At 48.7% G+C, this 20,446-nt stretch overlaps 1 protein-coding gene across 1 annotated transcript; it reads right to left on the reverse strand.

The window, feature by feature from the left end:
- Positions 1-1,358: 1,358 nt before the first annotated feature.
- On the reverse strand, positions 1,359-11,791 carry LOC114884432 (GTP-binding nuclear protein Ran-like). The gene is given in 3 exon segments (XM_029203446.1): positions 1,359-1,939; positions 1,942-2,002; positions 11,729-11,791. Coding segments are annotated over 3 exon segments (705 nt in total).
- Positions 11,792-20,446: the final 8,655 nt, after the last annotated feature.

A 20,446-nucleotide genomic window follows, 5' to 3' on the forward strand; every position in this document is an offset into this window, starting at 1 on the left:
TTGCACAGCAAAGGAAACCACTGACAAAACGAAAAGACACCTACTGAATGGGAGAAAATATTTGCAAATGATATGACTGATAAGGAGTTAATACCCAACATATATAAACAGCTCATAAAACTCAACATCAAAAAAATAAACAACCTGATTAAAAAATGGGCAGAAGACTTGGATAGACATTTCTCCAAAGAGAACATGCAGATGGCCAAGCAGCACGTGAAAAGATGCTCAACATCACTAATCATCAGGGAAATGCAAATCAAAACCACAATGAGATACCACCTCATACCTGTCAGAATGGCTATCATCAAAAATAACACAAGTAACAAACACTGGTGAGGATGTGAAGAAAAGGGAACCCTTGGGACTGGTGGTCCAGTGGCTAAGACTCCGAGCTCCCAATGCAGGGGGCGGGCCGGGTTCAATCCCTGGTCAGGGAACTAGATCCCACGTGCATGCTGCAACTAAGAGTTCGCACGCTGCAACTAAATATCCCGCATGCTGCAATTGAGGCCCAGCACAGCCTAAATAAATAAATAAATATGTTTTTTCCAAAAAGAAAGGGAACCCTCATACACTGTTGGTGGGAATATAAATTGGTGCAGCCACTGTGGAAACAGTATGGAGGTTCCTCAAAAAACTAAAAATAGAACTATTATATGACCCAGAAATACCACTCCTGGATATATATCTGAAAAAACCAAAAACACTCATTCTAAAAGATACATGCACTCCAATGTTCATAGTAGCGTTGTTTACAATTGATATGGAAAATGATATGGAAACAACCTAAATGTCCATCAACAGATGAATGGATTAAGATGTGGTATATATATTATCCATTCATCTGTTAATCTTAATTCATTCATCTGCTGAATAATATTCCATTATATACATATAATGGAATACTACTTATACTATATGTATACTACATATATGTATATATATATATAAATATATATACAATGGAATACTATTCAGCCATAAAAAAAGAACGAAAATTTGTCCTTTGCAACAAAATGGATAGACTTGGAGGGTATTATGCTAAGTGAAATAAGTCAGACAGAGAAAAATACTGTATGATATCACTTTGTGTGTGTGTGTGTGTGCGTGTGCGTGTGTGTGTGTGTGTGATGTGACTGTAGCAGTCTTATATTTGAAACTCAAGGAGGAAACAACTGTGTTCCAAAACACCTAAATAAGCAGGTCCAAAAAATGAAGGCATTTTTTTTTAACTGCCACATTCACTCCGAAGCCCATTCATCTCCTTCAGCATCCCAAAGATTAAGCACGTGTTCTGCTTAGCTATATAGTAAAGTGGCAAACACGCTGCACCACTGACATCCCAGGACAGTTGCCTATAAAACTAGACTTCTGACACTGGGGTCCAGCTTCACTTTCTCTTCATCTGGGAGGGCAGTTGTCTGAGCAACCTCTAGATTGTGCTCGTACTGCGCTGCCAACGCTGAGTCCATGACCACCTCTGGCGGGGCGAGAGCAGGCATGGAGATGAACTCCAAGTTAGGGTCTCCCATCAGTTTTCTAGCAGGCCAGAGGAAGGGCTTTTCAAAGTTGTAGTTACTTTTGGCAGAAATGTCATAGTACTGAAGATTCTTCTTTCGGTGGAAGACAATTGACTGTGCCTTAACCTTTCTGTCCTTAATACCCACTTTGTTGCCACACAACATGATGGGGATGTTCTCACACACTTGTACAAGATCTCTATGCCAGTTAGGCACGTTCTTGTAAGTAACTCTCGATGTTACATCAAACATTGTAATGGCACACTGAGCTTGGATATAATAGCCATCTCTCAGTCCACCAAATTTCTCCTGACCAGCTGTATCCCATACATTGAACTTAATAGGTCCTCTGTTGGTATGGAACACAAGGCGATGGACCTCAACACCCAAGGTAGCTACATATTTCTCAAATTCACCAGATGATGTTTCACAAATGTAGTTTTTCCAGTACCACCATCACCAACCAATAGAAGTTTGAACTGAACTTGGGGTTCTCATTGGGCAGCCATCGTGATGTTACTTCTAGAAGCGTCTCCACGCCTGTCTGACTGAGGGCTGGAAAGATGGCAGAAGCCTGTATGATATCATTTATATGTGGAATCTAAAAAATATAACAAACTAGTGAATATAACAAAAAAGAAACTGACTCACAGATACAGAGAACAAACTAGTGGGTTATCAGATGGGATATGGAAGGTGGGGGAGGGGTAATATAGGGGTAAGGGATTAAGAGGTACAAACTACTATATATAAAATAAGCTACAAAGATATACTGTACAAACCAAGGAGGGACATCCCTGGTGGTCCAGTAGTTAAGACTTCACGCTCTCAATGCAGGGGGCACGGGTTTGATCCCTGGTCGGGGAACTAAGATCCCACCTGCTGCACGGTGTGGCCAGAAAAAAAAAAAAAAAAAAACACACACACAAAAAGAGCACAGGGAATATAGCCAATATTATTATTATTATTTTGCGGTATGCAGGCTGTTGTGGCCTCTCCCGCTGCAGAGCACAGGCTCCGGACGCGCAGGCTCAGCGGCCATGGCTCACGGGCCCAGCCGCTCCGCGGCATGTGGGATCCTCCCGGACTGGGGCATGAACCCGCGTCCGTGCATCGGCAGGCAGACTCTCAACCACTGCGCCACCAGGGAAGCCCTATAGCCAATATTTTATAGTAACTATAAATGGAGTATAACCTTTAAAAATTGTGAATTACTATACTGTACACCTGTAACTTATATAATGTACATCAACTGTATTTCAATTAAAAAAATAAAGGGCTTCAGCCTGGTTGTTTAGCCCCAATCCCTCCAACTCAAGTGGAACCAACTTTCCCTAGGAAGACTGGAGTCAGGGGACATGAAACCAGAGCCCCTTTCCCATCCTGGTTCTTCTCCAGAAAACTCAGGTTCCTGAGTAATGGAGAGGTAGGCACCCCACCATTTTGTGGGGCTCTGGGGATCTGGTAGAGGTTGAGAATGGTTGTGGTGATGCATTAGGGGTTTAGAGGGAGAGGGTTGATCCCAGGGTGGCTGAAGACAGAAGCAAAAATCCCAGTCTGTGTTTCCAAACCTTGTTTCTTTGCTACTCAGGAAATCCTTCCTCAGGGCTCACTGCCATCCTGCTTCAGCTCCCAGGACAATTACCATGACACCGGGGGTCTTTTCCAGCTCTCACCAATGCACCAGGAGTTCCAGTAGCTTTGGGAGGAGAAAGAGGGTCTGTGTGCCTCTACCCAATCCTGCATATGACCGAAGGAGAGGAGGTCTGGGGGTCACTAATGGGGGGGGTCTTATGGACAGCTGAGGTTGCCAGTAGGGTGAGGTTATGAAGAGGCTGAAAACTGACTAATAATCTGACACCTCCCTGGATTGCCTTGGTCATACCTTCAAGTCAGATGTGATGTGGCGTGGAGAAGGGGTGGGTGTTACTCTTCTCTGTCTCCAGAGCTCTCTGGGGATAAAGGCTTAAACCAGATGCAGTCATCTCAACCAGCTTCTCTGATCCTTGCTCTGGGAAGTCTTCTTGGCCCACTCCCAGGAACCTCTAGCCCCTGTCTCTTCTCTGGAAGCCCCTTTGAGGAATGCTGGACTTTTGCCAGGCTTCCTCACTGTGCTCAGAGCCAAGGAGGCCTGACTGGGTGAGGGAAGGGAGGACTCTGGGAATTCTGATAACCACCTGGACATGGTCCACCGCTTATCTCCATGGAGACACCCCACCCCCACCCCATAGCCAAGGAAGTACCTGGAATGTCCTGCCTCCCACCCTCATCCTTTGCCTCTCTGCTCAGGGTCACTGCCAGGGCCTGGCCGGAAACAGATGAGATGGGGGGAGTAGGGAGGGGACTGGCTTAAGCGGGGAGGCAGGCTGCAGGCTCTGGTCTGAGGGAGCTCCTTCCTAGGAGAGGTAGCCTTTAGCTACCCAGGGAAGTCAGCTCCCCAGTTCCAAGCCAGGGGTGGAGAAGGGAAACTGATCCCGGCCTGGGGACAAAGTCTCCCCTTTATTGGACTGAAGGTTTATAGCTTGAGCCACCTTTGGCCCTAAGAGGTGCAAGTATGCCCACATACATGTGAGGGTGTGTCTGCTGTAACTGGTGAAGGACTGGAGGGGTTGTGCGTTTTTTCTTAGTTCCCCAACCAAGGATTGAACCGGCGCCTTCAGCAGTGAAAGCTCGGAGTTCTAACCACTGGACAGCCAGGGAATTCTGGGGGCTGGGGGTGTGTGTGCCTAGTCACACAAGTGCATTTACATGCTCACTCACTCACTCACCAACACACCCAGGCACACTCACTTCACATTCAACCCACCTATATTCATACATGCACACTCATACTCTGACAGTGACTCACACTCACCCACACTCTGGTGCTCAAACACACTTAGATACATTCCTGTACACCCAGTACTTCCACGTTCAAACTCTGACGCGCACCTCCACTCCATGGCCTCACACACACATACTCTTACAGCCATGCACGCTTAAGTACACGTCAACACACCCACTCACAGTTGAATACACACTTACCCAGCTCGAAGGCACTCCTCCTTGCAGGTCGCCAGAAGCCACACATCTGTGCAATGAGTCTGATGTGTGTGTGTGGGTGAGTGCAGAGACAGGAGGTAAAGAGGTGGGCATCACAGGGGTCAGGATGTGGGCTTGGGAAGCCTTTAGGTGTTGAGGTCACAACCCAGATTTTCAGCGCAAGGGGTCAGGAAGCAGGAGGTTTAGAGAATGGGGATGAGAGTCCCAGTGCCTGGGCAGGGCACATAGTAACTGTTGACAAATACTTGCTGAATAAGAGAACAGCAGGATTGACTAAAACTCCCCATTTCCAGTTGGTAGAGCTGCCTGTCTGTGTCACAGAAGTTTAGAATCCTAGGCAACAAAAGAGTCAGGGCCATCTCACCCTCTGAAGTCAACGGCTCTCCATCCTCACTGCCATCCCCCAGAGCAGGAGGCTGAGTCTCAGATGCAGGTGGCTTCAGACATAGAGAACAGACTTCTGGTTTCCAAGGGCGAGGGAGGTGGGGAAGGGATGGAGTGGGAGTTTGGGATTAACAGATGCAAACTATTATATATAGGATGGATAAACAACAAGATCCTATTGTATAGTACAGGGAACCATATTCAGTATCTTATGATAAACCATAATGGAAAAGAATTTTTTCAAAATCTTGTATTCCCCAGCCTTCAGAACTGTGAGAAATAAATGTTTATTGTTTAAGCCAATAAATAAATGAATGAATAAATAAATAAATACAGGTGACTTACATGAAGCTCCTAGGTCAGGCAGTGCCAGTCCAGACCTAGGTCCCAGTCTCAGGGGAAGTTTCTAAGCCCAGTGACACTTGAGTGAAGACAGAAGCCACAGCAGGCCTAGCTGCTTGGGGATGAACAGAAAGTGACTAAGCTCTGGCCTGTCCCAGGGATTTGGGCCCTAGTCAGGAAAGATGGGGACCTGTTGGGGTCCCTTAAGGTATACAGGATCAAGAAGACCAGCAGAAACTCTGCAGAAAAACTCCTGGAAAAGTCTCATATATAAATTTGTACCTCTGGTCTTTCTGCCAGAGGGCTTGGGTTTAATTCATTTGTTTCCTTATTATTTCATCAAATATTTATTGAGGATCTTTTTCATGCCAGGTTGTGGTAGATACCAGGATTACTATAATGAGCAAGATATATACAAGATCATATAGGGTGCATAAAAATCTGACTCGATCTGATTTGGGTAACAGTGGTAATTCATTGGCTCAGAAAACTGAAAAATCAGAGGAAAACTTCAGGTGAGGCTTGATCCAGCACTCATTTCCATTCTGTTTTTCCTCTCCTCCTTCCATGAGGCATCAGCCTCATCCTAAACCTGGATTCTCTTATGGTTCCAAGACACCTGACTCCAGGCTACATGCTTCTTGTTAATGTCCAGCAGGGAAGAGGGAGCATCATTGTCACCACAGTTCCAGAAAATACCCAGAGGCACACTCTGATTGGACCAGCTTGGCTTCATGCCCAGCCCTGTGTCACAAGCATGGCCCAATTAATTGGTTTATCTTAAGTCACATGTTCCATCTCTGGCCCCAAGAGAGATGTCAGCTGCACCCAAACAAAATGGATTACCAAATGGAAATGAGGACTGTTAGGAAAAGGGAAACCAGAGCCTACCAAATAGTTCCTGTCTTCATGGAACTTAAAGATGAATTAGTGGAGGAGACTACAAATACAATCAAACAGGTGAAATTGGGAATTGGGACATTTTACCAGAACAAAACATTTCTACAGGACTGGATACATAATTTGTGGGGCCTAGTGTAAAATGAAAATGCCCTTTATTCAAAAATTATTTAGAATTTCAAGACAGCAACAGTATTAAATCAAGTGTAGGGCCCTTTTAAGGCCCAGGTCACCTGTCCATAAAGCCAGCCCTGTACCTCTTCACTGAGACCTGAAGAAGGAGAAGGAATCAGCCAGATGGGGTACTCCAGGTAGCAGTAACAGTTTGTGCAAAAGCCTGGTGGCAGGAGATCAGGTTCCCTGGAAAAGCTGGAGGGAATTCAGTTGAGGCTGGAGCTTAGAGTACTAGATGAGACTGGAAAGTGGGTGTGGCCATGTCGGGTAGGATACCGGTCATGGAGTATCTGGGAAACTGAAGCTTCCTAAGTCTCCTGCTTAGTGGCCCCGTGAGCCCATCCATCACCAAGCTAACGGGCAGGGAGGAGCCAGCTGGGGGCCAGACCCTGCCTTGGAAGGAGATCAGATGATCAGGGAAGTAAGTGGAGTATGATGAGAGGCCTGGATGTCAAGAGCACCAGGCTGCTCTGAGACCCAAAGCAAGTTCCAGCACAGAAGTTCTATGATTCTCTTCTGGGGTTCCTAACAGTCTTAGATTCAGATGATGGAAGGAAGGAAGGAAAGAAGGAAAGGAGGGAGGGAGAGAGGAGGGAGGGAGGGAAGGAGGAAGGAAGGAAGGAAGGAAGGAAGGAAGGAGGGAAGGGAGGAGAGAAAGAAAAAGAAAGAGAAAGAAATTCCCTTTTTATAGCAGGTCTTATGTTAGTAACAAACTGCTGACGGCTTGGGGAGATGAAGGGAGTTTACTTTGCACAAACCTAACACATTCAAGTTGAGTATCAGGCACTCCTGTTCTTGGAAATCAGGCTGGTGGTGATTTCTCACTGGCCCTTTATCTTACTTAGCATCCTAGCCTCTGGCCACATCACAGGTTTTTTTTCTCTTCTTACTTTCCCTCCTCACTTTCTCCCTCTGGATTGCTCACTATACTCTAAACGTTTTTGGTAAAGTATTCAGCTGAGCAAAGGGTCACTAACACAGGTCCTGAGATTTCCTTTAATGGGACCCACTCTCCTCAGGTTTTAAAAAGCAGTCTGCCCTCCTCCATTACAAGGGAATAGAACTCCTTCTCCATGGTGACTGCCATTTACCTGTCTGGCCCCGAGACTGAGCTTCATGGAGACAGGGAAACACAGGTCTGATTGTAAAAGCTAGCGCCTCATATGATGCAAGGGGTTCAGTAAATATTTGCCGAATGAATGGATGGGATTATTCAGATCTCCCCTCGAAGCCCACGTTTGTTCTCTCTTCTTCCAGGGAATGGTTATGACAAAGCATTAGAAGAATCAGCTGTGGAAGAAGCTGGTGGAATAGACAAATCCCCGGCTAGGACAGCTGTGGAAGCTGTAGTCTCCAAGGAGAGGGAGTTTAGGGGTTCTTGGTGGACCTCAGATTGGGGTGGATGTGTGCCCAGGACAGAGGAGGCAGAGGCAACACTAAGGTTTCTTTTTTTTTTTTTTTTGTGGTACGCGGACCTCTCACTGTTGTGGCCTCTCCCATTGCGGAGCACAGGCTCTGGAACACTAAGGTTTCTTGATGAGCCTGGACGTAGCCAAGAAAGGCACCCAGCCAGCCCCTCTGGCTGTGGCTGCACCCAGAGATCTTATCTGGGGGCAGCTGGTGGATGGTCCTGAGTCATGGGACCTGCAGCCTAGAAAACAGTTCTGATGTTGAAACAGGCCCAGGGGAGGGGGCAGGGTGGGTGTCTCTACAGCACAGACATCTTCACCTCCCACATTTCGTGTCAACCCCGGGTCACCTTTATTGTCATCACTCATCTCCCATCCTGTCACTCATTTGCCACCCTCATCAGCATCCCTGCCTCACAACCACTGCCACTTTCTTAACCATGCTGTCACTCGACCCAGTTTCCATCACCGTGTTACCGTCTCCAGATTGCCACCATCCCTGTCCCAGCCCCATGCCCAAGGCTGTTGCTATCTGAACCCACAACTGTCTTCTTTATTAAAGGCCTTTACCCAACCCTGCCACTGGCTAGTTCCATTCCCGTCTCCCTGTCACTTTCACTGTTACTACCTGTGCCTGTCATCCTCGTCATCCTAGTCACTACAGCCCTTACCACCTGTCCCAGTCTCTATCACCTCTAAGTCCTCTGTACCGTCACCACCTTTCCCCAGTTAGTTCACCAGCACCGCCCATCTCCACCACCCCCATCATTGTCATCAACATCTTCCTGTCTCCAGCCCCTCACCTAGGTCTCGAAATGGGCTTTCCCCTCTGGGGTAGACATTCTCAGTATGGGCCCACCTCTGAGCCTTTGCTCCTGCCTTTCCAGCCTCTGGCCTCCTCTGGGTTTCTGTATCTGGAATTGCCAAGCTCTTTACCTTTGCTCTCTGCTCTGGCCAGGGGTGCTTCATTTCACCATGTTGTCTGGACCCTGGGGCCATGCACTTATTCCCAGAGTATTGAAAGAGTACTAGGTAGAGGCCTTACCAGGAAGCCTTGAATCTTCTCTGCCTGACATCTGGCAGTTCTTCCACCCAGGCGAGACCTAAAATTTCCAGTTATTGCTGAATTTCTTGAATTTTGTTCAAATTCTTTTGCTTTGGTACTACTTTTTGAAGGGAAGCTCTGCCAAGATGCACTTACGGCAGTGCTCTAATAAGGGCATTCCTCCCTCAGTGGGGTCCCAGTCTGGTTCAGCTGTGGGTACTGTCAAGTGCTTCAGGTGTACCGTTTGGGTCTGTTAGGTGGAGCTAGTACGCTTCTTCCCTGGCCTTATCAATGACCATTCTCCTTTCATCTCCTGTAAACATTATATTGAGAAGAATGTGCATGTCTGCCCATGAAGGGTGGTAGGTAGCACAAATAGAAGTGAGGATCCTCCCTATAAGGAAGGTTGTGATCTTTCTCATTAAACAAGTCTGAGGTGGAGAAAGGACGATGCATCCATAGAAACCCAGCCAGCTGGCCATTTGCATTTAGACTTCCTACAGGATAACTGCGTAAGGGAAATTGCCCTGCCCCAGGAGTGGCTCCTGGCCCTAACTGGGTGCCCTGGCAGGTTTAGATGGGCAATACCAGACCAGGTGCATGTGCTTCAGGAACAAACATAAGATTTTTCTCTTTCTTTTTCTTTTTTTTTCAAATATTTATTTATTTATTATTTATTTATTTGGCTGTGTCAAGTTTTAGTTGTGGCACACGAGATCTTTAGTTGTGGCATGCAGGATCTAGTCCCCTGACCAAAGATCAAACCCAGGCCCCCTGCATTGGAAGCACAGAGCCTTAACCACTGGACCACCAGGGAAGTCCTCACAGGATATTCTTTCTTTCTGTTTGTTTTTTTTTTTAATTAATTAATTTATTTATTGGCTGTGTTGGGTCTTGGTTGCAGTGTGCGGGCTTCTCATTGTGGTGGCTTCTCCTGTTGCGGAGCACGGGCTGTAGGCATGCGGGCTTCAGTAGTTGTGGCGCACGGGCTCAGTTGCTCCCCAGCATGTGGTATCTTCCCCGAGGGATCAAACTCGTGTCCCCTGCATTGGCAGGCGGATTCTTAACCACTGCACCACCGGGGAAGTCCCTATTCTTTCTTTTCTTAAATTTAATTTTATTTATTTATTTTTGCCTGTGTTGGGTCTTCATTGCTGCCCACGGGGTTTCACTAGTTGTGGCAAGAGGGGGTTACTCTTTGTTGTGGTGCACGGGCTTCTCATTGTGGTGGCTTCTCTTATTGTGGATCATGGGCTCTAGGCACATGGGCCTCAGTAGTTGTGGCACGTGGGCCTCAGTAGTTGTGGCGCACAGGCTCAGTAGTTGTGGCCCACGGGCTCTAGAGCACAGGATCAGTAGTTGTGGAGCAAGGGCTTAGTTGCTTCACGGCATGTGGGATCTTCCCGGACCAGGGCTCGAACCCATGTCCCCTGCATTAGCAGGTGGATTCTTAACCACTGCATCACCAGGGAAGTTCCCCCGTAGGATTTTCTAATTGATGCCTATAAGGACAGGGAGTCAGTCTGACCACTTTCTGAGCCCCAGTGTTAGGAATTGGGTATAGGAATGGGAGGCTGTGGAAGGAGTGGATATCTTGGCATAGCGGCTAGAGTGCCTGGGACAGCCATCTCAGCCAGTAAAGCAACAAATCCTCACTCTAATCTTCCTTTTTAAATTTTAATCACAGAATAGTTCTAATTGCAGGATTGTACAGAGCCATTCAAAAGCCACCATTCAGGCTTCCTGGTGGCACAGTGGTTGAGAGTCCGCCTGCCGATGCAGGGGACACGGGTTCATGCCCCGGTCCGGGAAGATCCCACGTGCCGTGGAGCGGCTGGGCCCGTGAGCCATGGCCGCTGAGCCTGCGCGTCCGGAGCCTGTGCTCCGCAACGGGAGAGGCCACAACAGTGAGAGACCCGCATACCGCAAGAAAAAAAAAAAAATTATAAAGTGAATGTCCCTTCCTCCAGGAAAGCTTCCCTGGTGTCCCCCTCTGCCCAGCTTGGTTAGGTGCCCATCCTCTCAACTCCTACAGGCTCTTGTGCTTTTTATCTCTGATCTCTGCATTGTGACTTCTTCTTTGCTCACCAGCTTCCCTACATGCCTTGTAAGCTCTCCAGTGCTGGGCCTATGACTTGTTCTTCATGGCACGTCCGGCAACCAGCACTTGGTAGGTCTTCCAAGGCTGTCGAATGAGTGAATGAATGAATGAATGAGTAATTAATGAATCAAGTACCCTTGTAGGAACTGATTAATACTTCTTAAGAGGCTCAGAAGTAGACATTCAGAACAAAGATGCCCTTGAAGGATCCATAAATTCTCCAAAGGGGATGAAATTGTCCTATGATCTAAGAAATAATGTGAATTTGATAGGCAAGAATTTGGGAGTGAATGTGTAGTTAGGAACAGTGGTATACTAAGTGAGGGGCAACGTGAGTGATCCACTCTTTCTGAAAGAAGTATTTTATTATTGACATTGTTTAGAATTGCTGCTGCTGCTGCTAATAAGCAGGCTGACTTTTAGTCAGTTCGGTTGTTTTTCAGTTCTCTGTAGGTCACGCACCCCCTATTGTTTGTCCCCAGGGAGGACTGCTCCCACCCCACCCCCATGTAGTATGCCACTGGTAAGGAACACTGATTACTGGGTGAGCTGGTCTGTTTTCTTCCCCTCAGCACTGAGCTGGGAGTGATGTCAAAGGTATCCAACTTCTCAAAATTCTGCAGGGCAAGGTTGTCCTCTGCTAGAATTGACGCTGGCCTCTGACTCCTCTGGTACCCCCAGCTTCCTCCGGGGAACCCTCTGAGTCTCCTGGCTAGTGGCTGTCCATGGCAAGGAGACCATCCTGTGCAGGGATGGGAGACTATGCATAGGATCCAGCCCTGGATCTAGTCTTGTCCCTACCACTAACCCACCCTGAGGCCTTGGGCCGGCTCTCAGGGTCCACACTCTCAAGGTCCTCTGGGGGCCTCATTTTGCCCACTCATAACACTGGGGCTTTTGGTGACCTCTCCTCTCACTGACCTGAGTGAGACAGTCTACCACAGGGCACTAGCTAGGTTGGGTGTGTCAGCCAGCAGGACAGAAGGCGAGTCTGGACAGGTGGACAGTGGAGCCTGGGCCCCAGGATGGGGTGTGTGTGTATGTGTCGTGGAGAGGGGGTAGGCAAGGGTGGATCCCAGGCAAAGGTCAAAGATGGGAGAGGTGGCTCCAGCAGGTCAGCTGACCTGGCCTGGTTACGGCCCTCAGGAAGTGCAGAGATACAAGCTGGGTTGGGCTAGGTCCTGGCTCTGCCGTGGGGTTGGGGAAGGGCTGGGGGTGGAGAACTACCCCTTGGTGAGGTCACTTCTAAGGTGGGAGCCAAGGTCCCTTTCTGGGAAGGAAAGGCAGTGTCACGAAAGCAGGAAGGATTTAGGTGAGACTGCAGAGGGGGCAGATGATGGCAGATCAGGGAGGATGAGGTGCCTCTTCTTGGACTGCTTCCCAGGAGGGTGGGGAAAAGTCATTCCACCCAGCCCCACTGGGAGAGAGCTGTTTTGTTCGAAGGCAAGGGAGATAGACAGGATGACCCGGGGAACAAAGTAGCCTGTAGCTCTGAGCCAGGGTTTAGGGGATTCACAGTTGAAGAGGAAGCCCTGGGATATCTAAGCCTTGGTTCAGGCACCTGCCAGCCCTGGACTGAGGTTGTTTCTCTGTGAAATCGGGAGAATCTCCTTGGTCCTCGTCTACCAAAGACAAAGTGTTTCCTGATCTGGTCACCAAAGACCAGGGAGTCTCCCTTATAAATTCCTTCTGAAGTGTTGGGGAGCTAAGAGAAAACTCCGTTGAAATTTGGGCTGAGTGAGGTGGAGAGTGGAGAGCCTGGACCTGTTGGGGGCAGAGTGATGCTTTAGGATATAAGTAGCCTGACCAGATATCCCCACCCAGAGGTGCCCACAGCAACTAGGCAACATTCTGACCCTGCCTTCCCAGACATTCTGAACTCCTGGATTAAGCCCCTCTCGTCAGCCCACTTCCCTAATCCTGTTTCTTCGCTGCAGGGTCCTTCCTCAAGACTCCTCGGCTCTTCCTTGCTTCATTCCATAAATATTTGTCCAGCACCTGTTATTTGCCAGGTATTTTCTAAGCTCTAGGGATTCAGAGGTGAACAAGATTGTTGGTCCTTGTGCTCAGTCCCCCCTCAGGGGAAAACAGGTAGGAAAATAAGTGAGGTAGCTTTGCCTTTACTGGCTACGTGAGAGGGCCACATGGCTGTGGGAGCTCAGAGAAGCCCAGGGGAGGTCAGGGCCAAGGTAACGTAGACCCTGAGCCTGGAAGGGTCAGTGGGAGTTTGCCAGGGAGGCCATGGGGGACAGCCTGGTTCAGAGACAGAGGCAGAGGTTCTGAAGCCACTCCAATAAGCTTACAAGGGCCAATTGTTACATTTTCAGGAATTTGGCAAACCACTTGTTAAACACAGACATTATTAAAAATTAAATTGTATAAATGTATAATCACAGACATTATTTTTAAAACAAAGGTAATAATTAATGAAACATTACTTCCTAATTGTTATTACATTTTATGCTCTTGAAGTTATTTATATCTACTGAATCTTTGGGTGGAGGAACTACCTAATGGTGTATGGCTGCTTATCTCTACGTTGGTAGTTTATAAACAGTCATGGTGGTAGTATTTGCATCATTGAAAAAAAAATTTTTTTTTTTTTTCTGGCCGCACCACGCAGCTTGTGGGATCTTAGTTCCCCGACCAGGGACTGAACCTGGGCCCTCGGTAGTGAGAGTACAGAGTCCTAACCACTGGACCGCCAGGGCATTCCCTGCATCATTGAAATGAACTAACACTACAAATCAGGGCTTAATTTATGGTTTTGTTGATTGCATGGACCGGGGGTTAACAAACTATAGCTTGCAGGTCAAATCCAGCCTGTGAGCTAATAATGGTTTTTATATTATTTAATAGTTAAGATATTTTGTGACAGGAGGAAATTCAAAATTCAGCTATCGCAAATGAAGTTGTATTGGAACACAGTCTCGTGCATTTGTTTACGTACTGTCTGTGGCTGCTTTCACGCGGCCACGGCAGAGCTGAGTAGTTGAACAGGGACTGTATGCCCTACGAAACCTAAAATATTTACCATTTGACCCTTAACAAAAATGTTTATTGACCCCTGGTCTAGACTTAAGAAAGCGATGGAGAAAACATTAACGCAGATGAAACATAAAAGTTTGTCATGTCTATGGCCATTACATTATGAATAGCACAAAACCTTGAGGAAACATTCTTCCAATATTTGAAGACCGTCATCCAATTCAGCAAAAAAGGTCACGTATCTTTGGTGAATGACTGATGTTTCAAATACGTGTCTTTGTTCTTTTACTTTTGTCTTACTCTTTAATGTAAATGAAAATATCAGCCAACATTAAGGTCAGGACTATGCTCGTTAGTCAATGATGTGAATGACTTTTTGCAGAATTGAATAGTAATCAAGCATTTGTTCACGATCTGATTTTGTCAGATCTTGGATGAACTGCAACCACAGATTGGCTACAGATATAAGGGTTGGCAAAAATCGAAGAGAGAATTCTACAGAGCAATTGATGCTGTAGAATTTACAGTAAAGAACACTGTATATTTTAGTAGTATTTGTAAATTGTGTGCTATTTCACAGCTTTGTACCAATAAAATTTATGATAAATTTGTGTACATATATAGAAGTACACATTATTTCTAGAAAGCCAGGTGTTAAGCATTCACCAGCACACCGTGGAACAGAGGGTTCAGGCAGAAAGGGTCCAGGGGAGTCCAGGTATTCAGGGCAGAGTGAGAGGGGAGATGGTGAGGCTGGAGCACTGGAACAGGTGTGAAGGGCCTTGTGAGCAGGGCTCAGGAGCCAGATACCATCCTGAGGGCTACGAGGAGCCACAAAAGGATTTTGAGTACAGAAGAGACCCCACTGGATCTGTGTTTAGATTATGTTGGCAAGTTGTGCGAAGACTGGATTGCTAGGGACACCTTATAAGGCACTAGATTAGTGGAGGGAGGGAGAACAGTCGCAGCAAACTCAGCACTTTCCCTAGGCCAGGCCCTCTCCCAAGCACTTCATATGTGTTATTGCCTCCCTTTTACTGATGAGGAAACTGAGGCCCAGAGAGATTAAATAACTAGTAAGCGGCAGAGTTGGGATTTGAACCCAGGAGTCTGGCTTCAGAGGCAACACTCTTAACCACGACATATTTTCAGACATGAAAGATAACGAGACTTGGAGTGATGTTTCTTAATATTAATGCATGTACAAAGTTGATCAATGTTTACAGATATGCTTGGCAGATGGTAGGAGCTTAAGGACATTCTTCAGACCCAGCAAGACTTGACTTGCTGATAATGGTGTATGAGGAGCTTTACCAGCTTCCTTCATCTGGTGGACAGTACACTCACCTGGGGGGCTACTCTGGCCACCTGGTTCTCCCTCTGCCTTCAGCGAGCTCCCCGTCTCAGGGACAGCCTCCTGAACAGGCATATACAGGTGGGACAGAGCCTGTCTGGGCCCAGAGTGGGGCTCTTGACTCAAGTGTACGCAAGTTAAGAGGAGAAAGAGATGTGAATTATCATCAATAGGAAGGGCTTCCATGGAGGAGGCATAGATAGGAGGCTTGGGTTTGGATGGGGAGAGGAAAGAGGGTGGGTCCTGCTGGATTCGTGGTTTTTCTCCTTGGGCATCTGTATTTAACAGCAGAAGTTTGGTGGGAGCCCTTGAGGCAACACAGTGACAGACAGCTAGCTCAGCTGCAGATATATATATACATACCTGAAAGGACTAGAGGTGCCTTTCTGGCATGAGTTCTGGCTGAGGGTGTGGGCAGGAGATAATAAGGGTGGAAGTGGAGTGTTACTGGGGTACTGTGGGTTGGTGGCAGCGCGGGCCCCACATGGGGTGTTGGTCCCTCAAGGCCACAGCCTTCAGCTTGGGGCTTCCCATCCTGCTGGCTCAGCAGGTCCCACGGGTTGGCAGGTGACTCTCCCCTCACCTTCACGTGACCGTGGTCCAGGTAGGGGCAGCGGGGGTATGTAGAATGGAACTGTGTATTCTTCCATATGGGGGTACACGCTGTGTTACATGCCTGAGTCTGAGAAGTGTGCTCATGTCTCACTGTGCCTACAGGCCATGTGGGATGTCCAAAGATGTGGGCCACAGGTGTGGAGGGTGTCCCACGAAGACTGGGGGGGTGGTGAACACATAGCTCTTCTGAGGGCACGTGTGCACGGGTTCAGGTGTCTCCCTGAAAGGGGGATGCGGCTTTGGAGCGTGGTGAGCCGTCAGAGAAGGAAGCCTGGGTGGGAGGCAGGTGAGGAATCTCCCTGATGATGCTCATTCTCCCCAAGGAAGGCTTGGCTGGACCAGCTGACAATGCCAGGCACTCTAAGCCCGTGCTGATGGCAGTGGCTTCCCTGAGCTTATCCCTTAAGCCCCCGGCTACAGGCCAGGATGGCTCCCCCATCCTAACCCTGAGAGGGCAGGCATGCTCCACAGACCACAGGCAGGCCAGGAGCAGTGAGTGTGGGCATCCAGCCAAAGCTTCCTCTCACTTCCTCTGTGGGTGGGAAGGACATAAGGATCCGAGTGGTGTCTGGTCTGCTGGGATATGGGGAGAGCATGGCGGCCCCAGGTTGCCTATGCCCCTGGTATGTGTGCTGGCATGCAGTGTGCGTGTGTAGCCACGTCTGGGTGTGCTGGCCCCTGACCCAGCACCCGGGGCTTGGTGCCGCCTTTCCATAGTGCTCCATGATCTGAGAGATGCTTGAAGTGGGGCAAAGAGCTTAGGCTGGGAGCCAGGAAGCCTGAGTTCTACCCCAAGCTCTTTTATTGACTTTGGAGAGGTCCCTTTACCCTCTCTGAGGCTCAAGTTTCCCTTTGTAAAATGTGGAGGGACAGCAATCCCTGTGGTGCCACCTCACAGGCTATTGGGTAACAGAGTCTCATGGAGGTGTTGAAAAGTCAGAAAGGCTTGGTTCTGGGGGCTTCACAAGGGGAATGTTTGGTTGAAGGGCGAGGGGTTGAAAGCAGGGAACAACTTCCAGAGAACATGCCCTCTTCCCTACAAGGGGTGTTCAAACCTCCTGGAGAAATGAGGTGTTTAGAGTTCTGGGGCTGAACTTCAAAACAACTTGACGTTACAAGCCAAGACCTGCCTGCAGTGAGGCTGGGAAAGTCTGTCCACCCATCCTTGCCCCTCCCAACCCGGCTTGCCTGTAGGGAGGTGAACAGCAGATTCCCCCAGACCGAGGTTGGGAACCAGCACACAGCTCTCCCTCTCTCATTCCCTCCCGCCCCACTCCCAGCTTGCTGTCTTTCAGGCTCAAATGCCCTGAGTTCAGACTTCTCATCCTGGGGCTGTAGGCTTAGCCAGAGCAAACAGACAGCAAAAAGTCAACAAAACAAGAAAGGAAGCAGCACAGGTGACGTGGAACAGAAAACTTGGAGGCCACAGAGAAGGTGTGTGGGTTGAGCTGGATGGAGCCGTGCGACCCTCCTAAGAGCAGGACCCTGGGACTAAGGCTGGCCCAGCCAGTCCCTCATGGGGCGGGGGAGGAGGGGGCTCCTGGGGGGTGCCTCCTATGGACTCTGGCCGAAGGCGTCAGCTTAGGCCGCCATCAGCGGTCGCTAGTGCTGTCTCATGAGTCTTGCAAAAAGGGTGTGATTGGGAGGGGGATGGGGTTCAACATGCCCTCCCCCTCAACCGCCCCCCTGAAGCCTAGGCTAAGTTGCCTCAGCTGCTGTGGAAAGCAGTTGAGAGGCTAACTGGGGGCCAGGGCTGCAGGTGGAGCAGGAAAGGAACAGCCCGGAACTAGAGCAGGAGTGAGGACCTCCCGGCTGTACTCCCTTCCCGGCTGTTCGCCCCAGGGCTCAGGGTCTCCGAGCCATGAATTCCTGGGGATGCCCAAGACTTCCCCTCACCCCACCCCACCCACAGGCCTAGTTGCCCTCCCTGACAGCCTATTTCTCTCCCACTCAGGGCAGGCGGAGCTCAGTTCTCTTAACATACATTTATTGTGCACCTGCTCTGCACAACATCCTGTGCAGGCCGGGGCATCCCCAGGAGGCTGCCTGCTCAAGGCCCTGTCACCCCTGGACCTGACTGCCTGTTGACTGAGCTGGCGATTGTCCGGTGCCTGGGGCAAGCCCCGCCCCCAGACCCTGGGTTGGGGGGCGGCAACTGGGAAGTCAAGTCCAAGAGCTGAGCGGCCAAGCTGTAATGGGAAGCGCTGGAGACCAGATGCACCCAGCTGGCTGGAGCATCTTGAGATCTGGGCGGAAGTCCATGGGCTTTGGTTTTGCTGTCTGCCTGTGGAATGAGCACGGTATCCTTTCCTACCCCATCCCCAGGCCCCGCAGCCCTTCTAGCTTTGGCCCTGGAGTCAGGCAAGAGTCAATCAGGGCAGAAGGGATGGGGTGCAGGGTTCCTTTCCTCGAAGAGGCATCCTCTTGGGAGATTGGACTGACATATATACACTGATATGTATCAAATGGATAACTAATAAGAAAAAAAAAAAAAGAGGCGTCCTCTCCACCACAGAGTGTTTACTCCCCACCAGGCACTCACCACCAACTCATTGTCCCAAAACACTGCGAGGTGAGGATTAGTATTTCCATCATACAGATGAAGACACCCAATTGAATATCTTGCTCAAAGGCACCCAGCACCAATTAAGAAGCCAAACTGGATTCAAGCTCAGGTCTGCTGTCTATAAAGTCTGAGTTAGGAACCACAGCTCACTACCTGGATGGGGGGAACCACCCCTGAACACCCCAAACCCCAAAACAGCCCCACACTCAGGCTCCCAGCCAGGAGGTCCCTGGGGTTTTCACTGCTCCTTTCTGCTACCACCTCACTCTTTCGTCCTCTCATGAAGCATCCCTGATCTGGACTCCCTCTTTGCTCTGATTAACTCAGTGCCTGAGATGCCACCATTATTAGAATCTTTTTTTAAAATAAATTTATTTATTTTAGGCTATGTTGGGTCTTCGTTGCTGCACGCGGGCTTTCTACAGTTGTGGCAAGCGGGGGCTACTCTTTGTTGCGGTGCATGGGCTTCTCTTGTTGTGGAGCATGGGCTGTAGGTGTGCAGGCTTCAGTAGTTGTGGCACACGGGCTCAGTACTTGTGGCTCACGCGCTCTAGAGCGCAGGCTCAGTAGTTGTGGCGCACGGGCTTACTTGCTCCGTGGCATGTGGGATCTTCCCAGACCAGGGCTTGAACCCGTGTCCCCTGCATTGGCAGGTGGATTCTTAACCACTGCGCCACCAGGGAAGCCCTGACTCTTGTTTACTTGTGGGTTAAGAAATTGCTGCTCAGAGCTTCTCCTTTAAAATGTTTTACTGTAGAAGGATTTTTGATATTGATTTAGGCAGAAATCAAAGGATGAAACCAGAAGGTGAATGGCTGATGGGGAACTTGACAGTGGTGGGATCAGGCTGCCACCCTCTGAACCCACTGACGGGTCAGCATCACTAAGCTTGGGGCAACTAGACATTATGTGTCTCTGGATGAAGTACAGTAGGAAGCACACAGGACTGTCCACAAAGGATTCCTACCCCCCAAATTGATCCTAAATAAAATTACATGATTAGAGCTAACTTCCTATATATTCTAAGAAATACAGGGGATGGAGGAAAAGTTAAATGATACCACAAGGAAGCAAACACAAACCCAGAACTGTGACTTCCTATGGAACCACATTTACTCAGTAGTGACAGTGACAGGAACAGAATGTGAACAGAACAGAAAAGGGAACGGGTCATGTTTAAGAAAACATTTAATCCAGTGCAATGTGTTTGGATCCTGACTGGAACAAACCAACAAATTAAGATATTTGGAAACAATGTGAGTACTTGGTAATTCCATGGAATTGTTCATTTTGTTAGGCATGGGATAGTCATTATGTAAGTAAATGTTCATAGATTTTAGAGATGAATACTGAAGAATGCAGGAGTGAAATGCCATAGTAGCTGGAATTTGTTTAAAAATACTTCATAAAAGAAAAAAACCCCAACACATCTGTGACACCAGAGTGCCAAAAGGTTGATGATTTTATTGGGTGAAGGTTATGTGGAGGTTCATACACTACTTTGGTGCATGTTAGAAATTTTCATTTAAAAACGCTTTAAAGGGGTATGGAGCCTGCTTCCAGGCGTTAGGCTTGGGCATCTGAGCTGGCCTGACTGCTGGGGACTCATCTCTGTCCAGTCCACCGCCTCCATCTCAGCTCCTCTGACATCCGCGTAGCTGGTGGGAATCCTTGTTTGGAACTGAAACATAGCGCATTGTCCCCAAGACGGGGCAGGCTCTCTGGGTCAGCCTAGGCAGACATAGGCAGCCCTTCTTCCAACTCCACTCACTCTGTAATCAGTAAAGCCTTCCTGCCCTCCATCCTTGTCTCTCCTGCCATAGAAACCTGACCAAAGATGCCCAGTCTTTGGGCTGAGGGACATCAAGAGGAGAGCTCAGAGTTGTAGGCAGAGGAAGGCCTCTGGCCCTGTTACGGAGGGTGGGGCGGGGGAGATGAGGGCCAATCTAGTGCCCCCAGCCAGACGAGATGGGAAGCCCAGAAGACAAGACCAGCTCTCTGGA

Source organism: Monodon monoceros, unplaced genomic scaffold (genome assembly GCF_005190385.1).
Source record: "Monodon monoceros isolate NGI ecotype Baffin Bay Population unplaced genomic scaffold, NGI_Narwhal_1 Super_Scaffold_5, whole genome shotgun sequence".
Lineage (NCBI taxonomy): Eukaryota > Metazoa > Chordata > Mammalia > Artiodactyla > Monodontidae > Monodon > Monodon monoceros.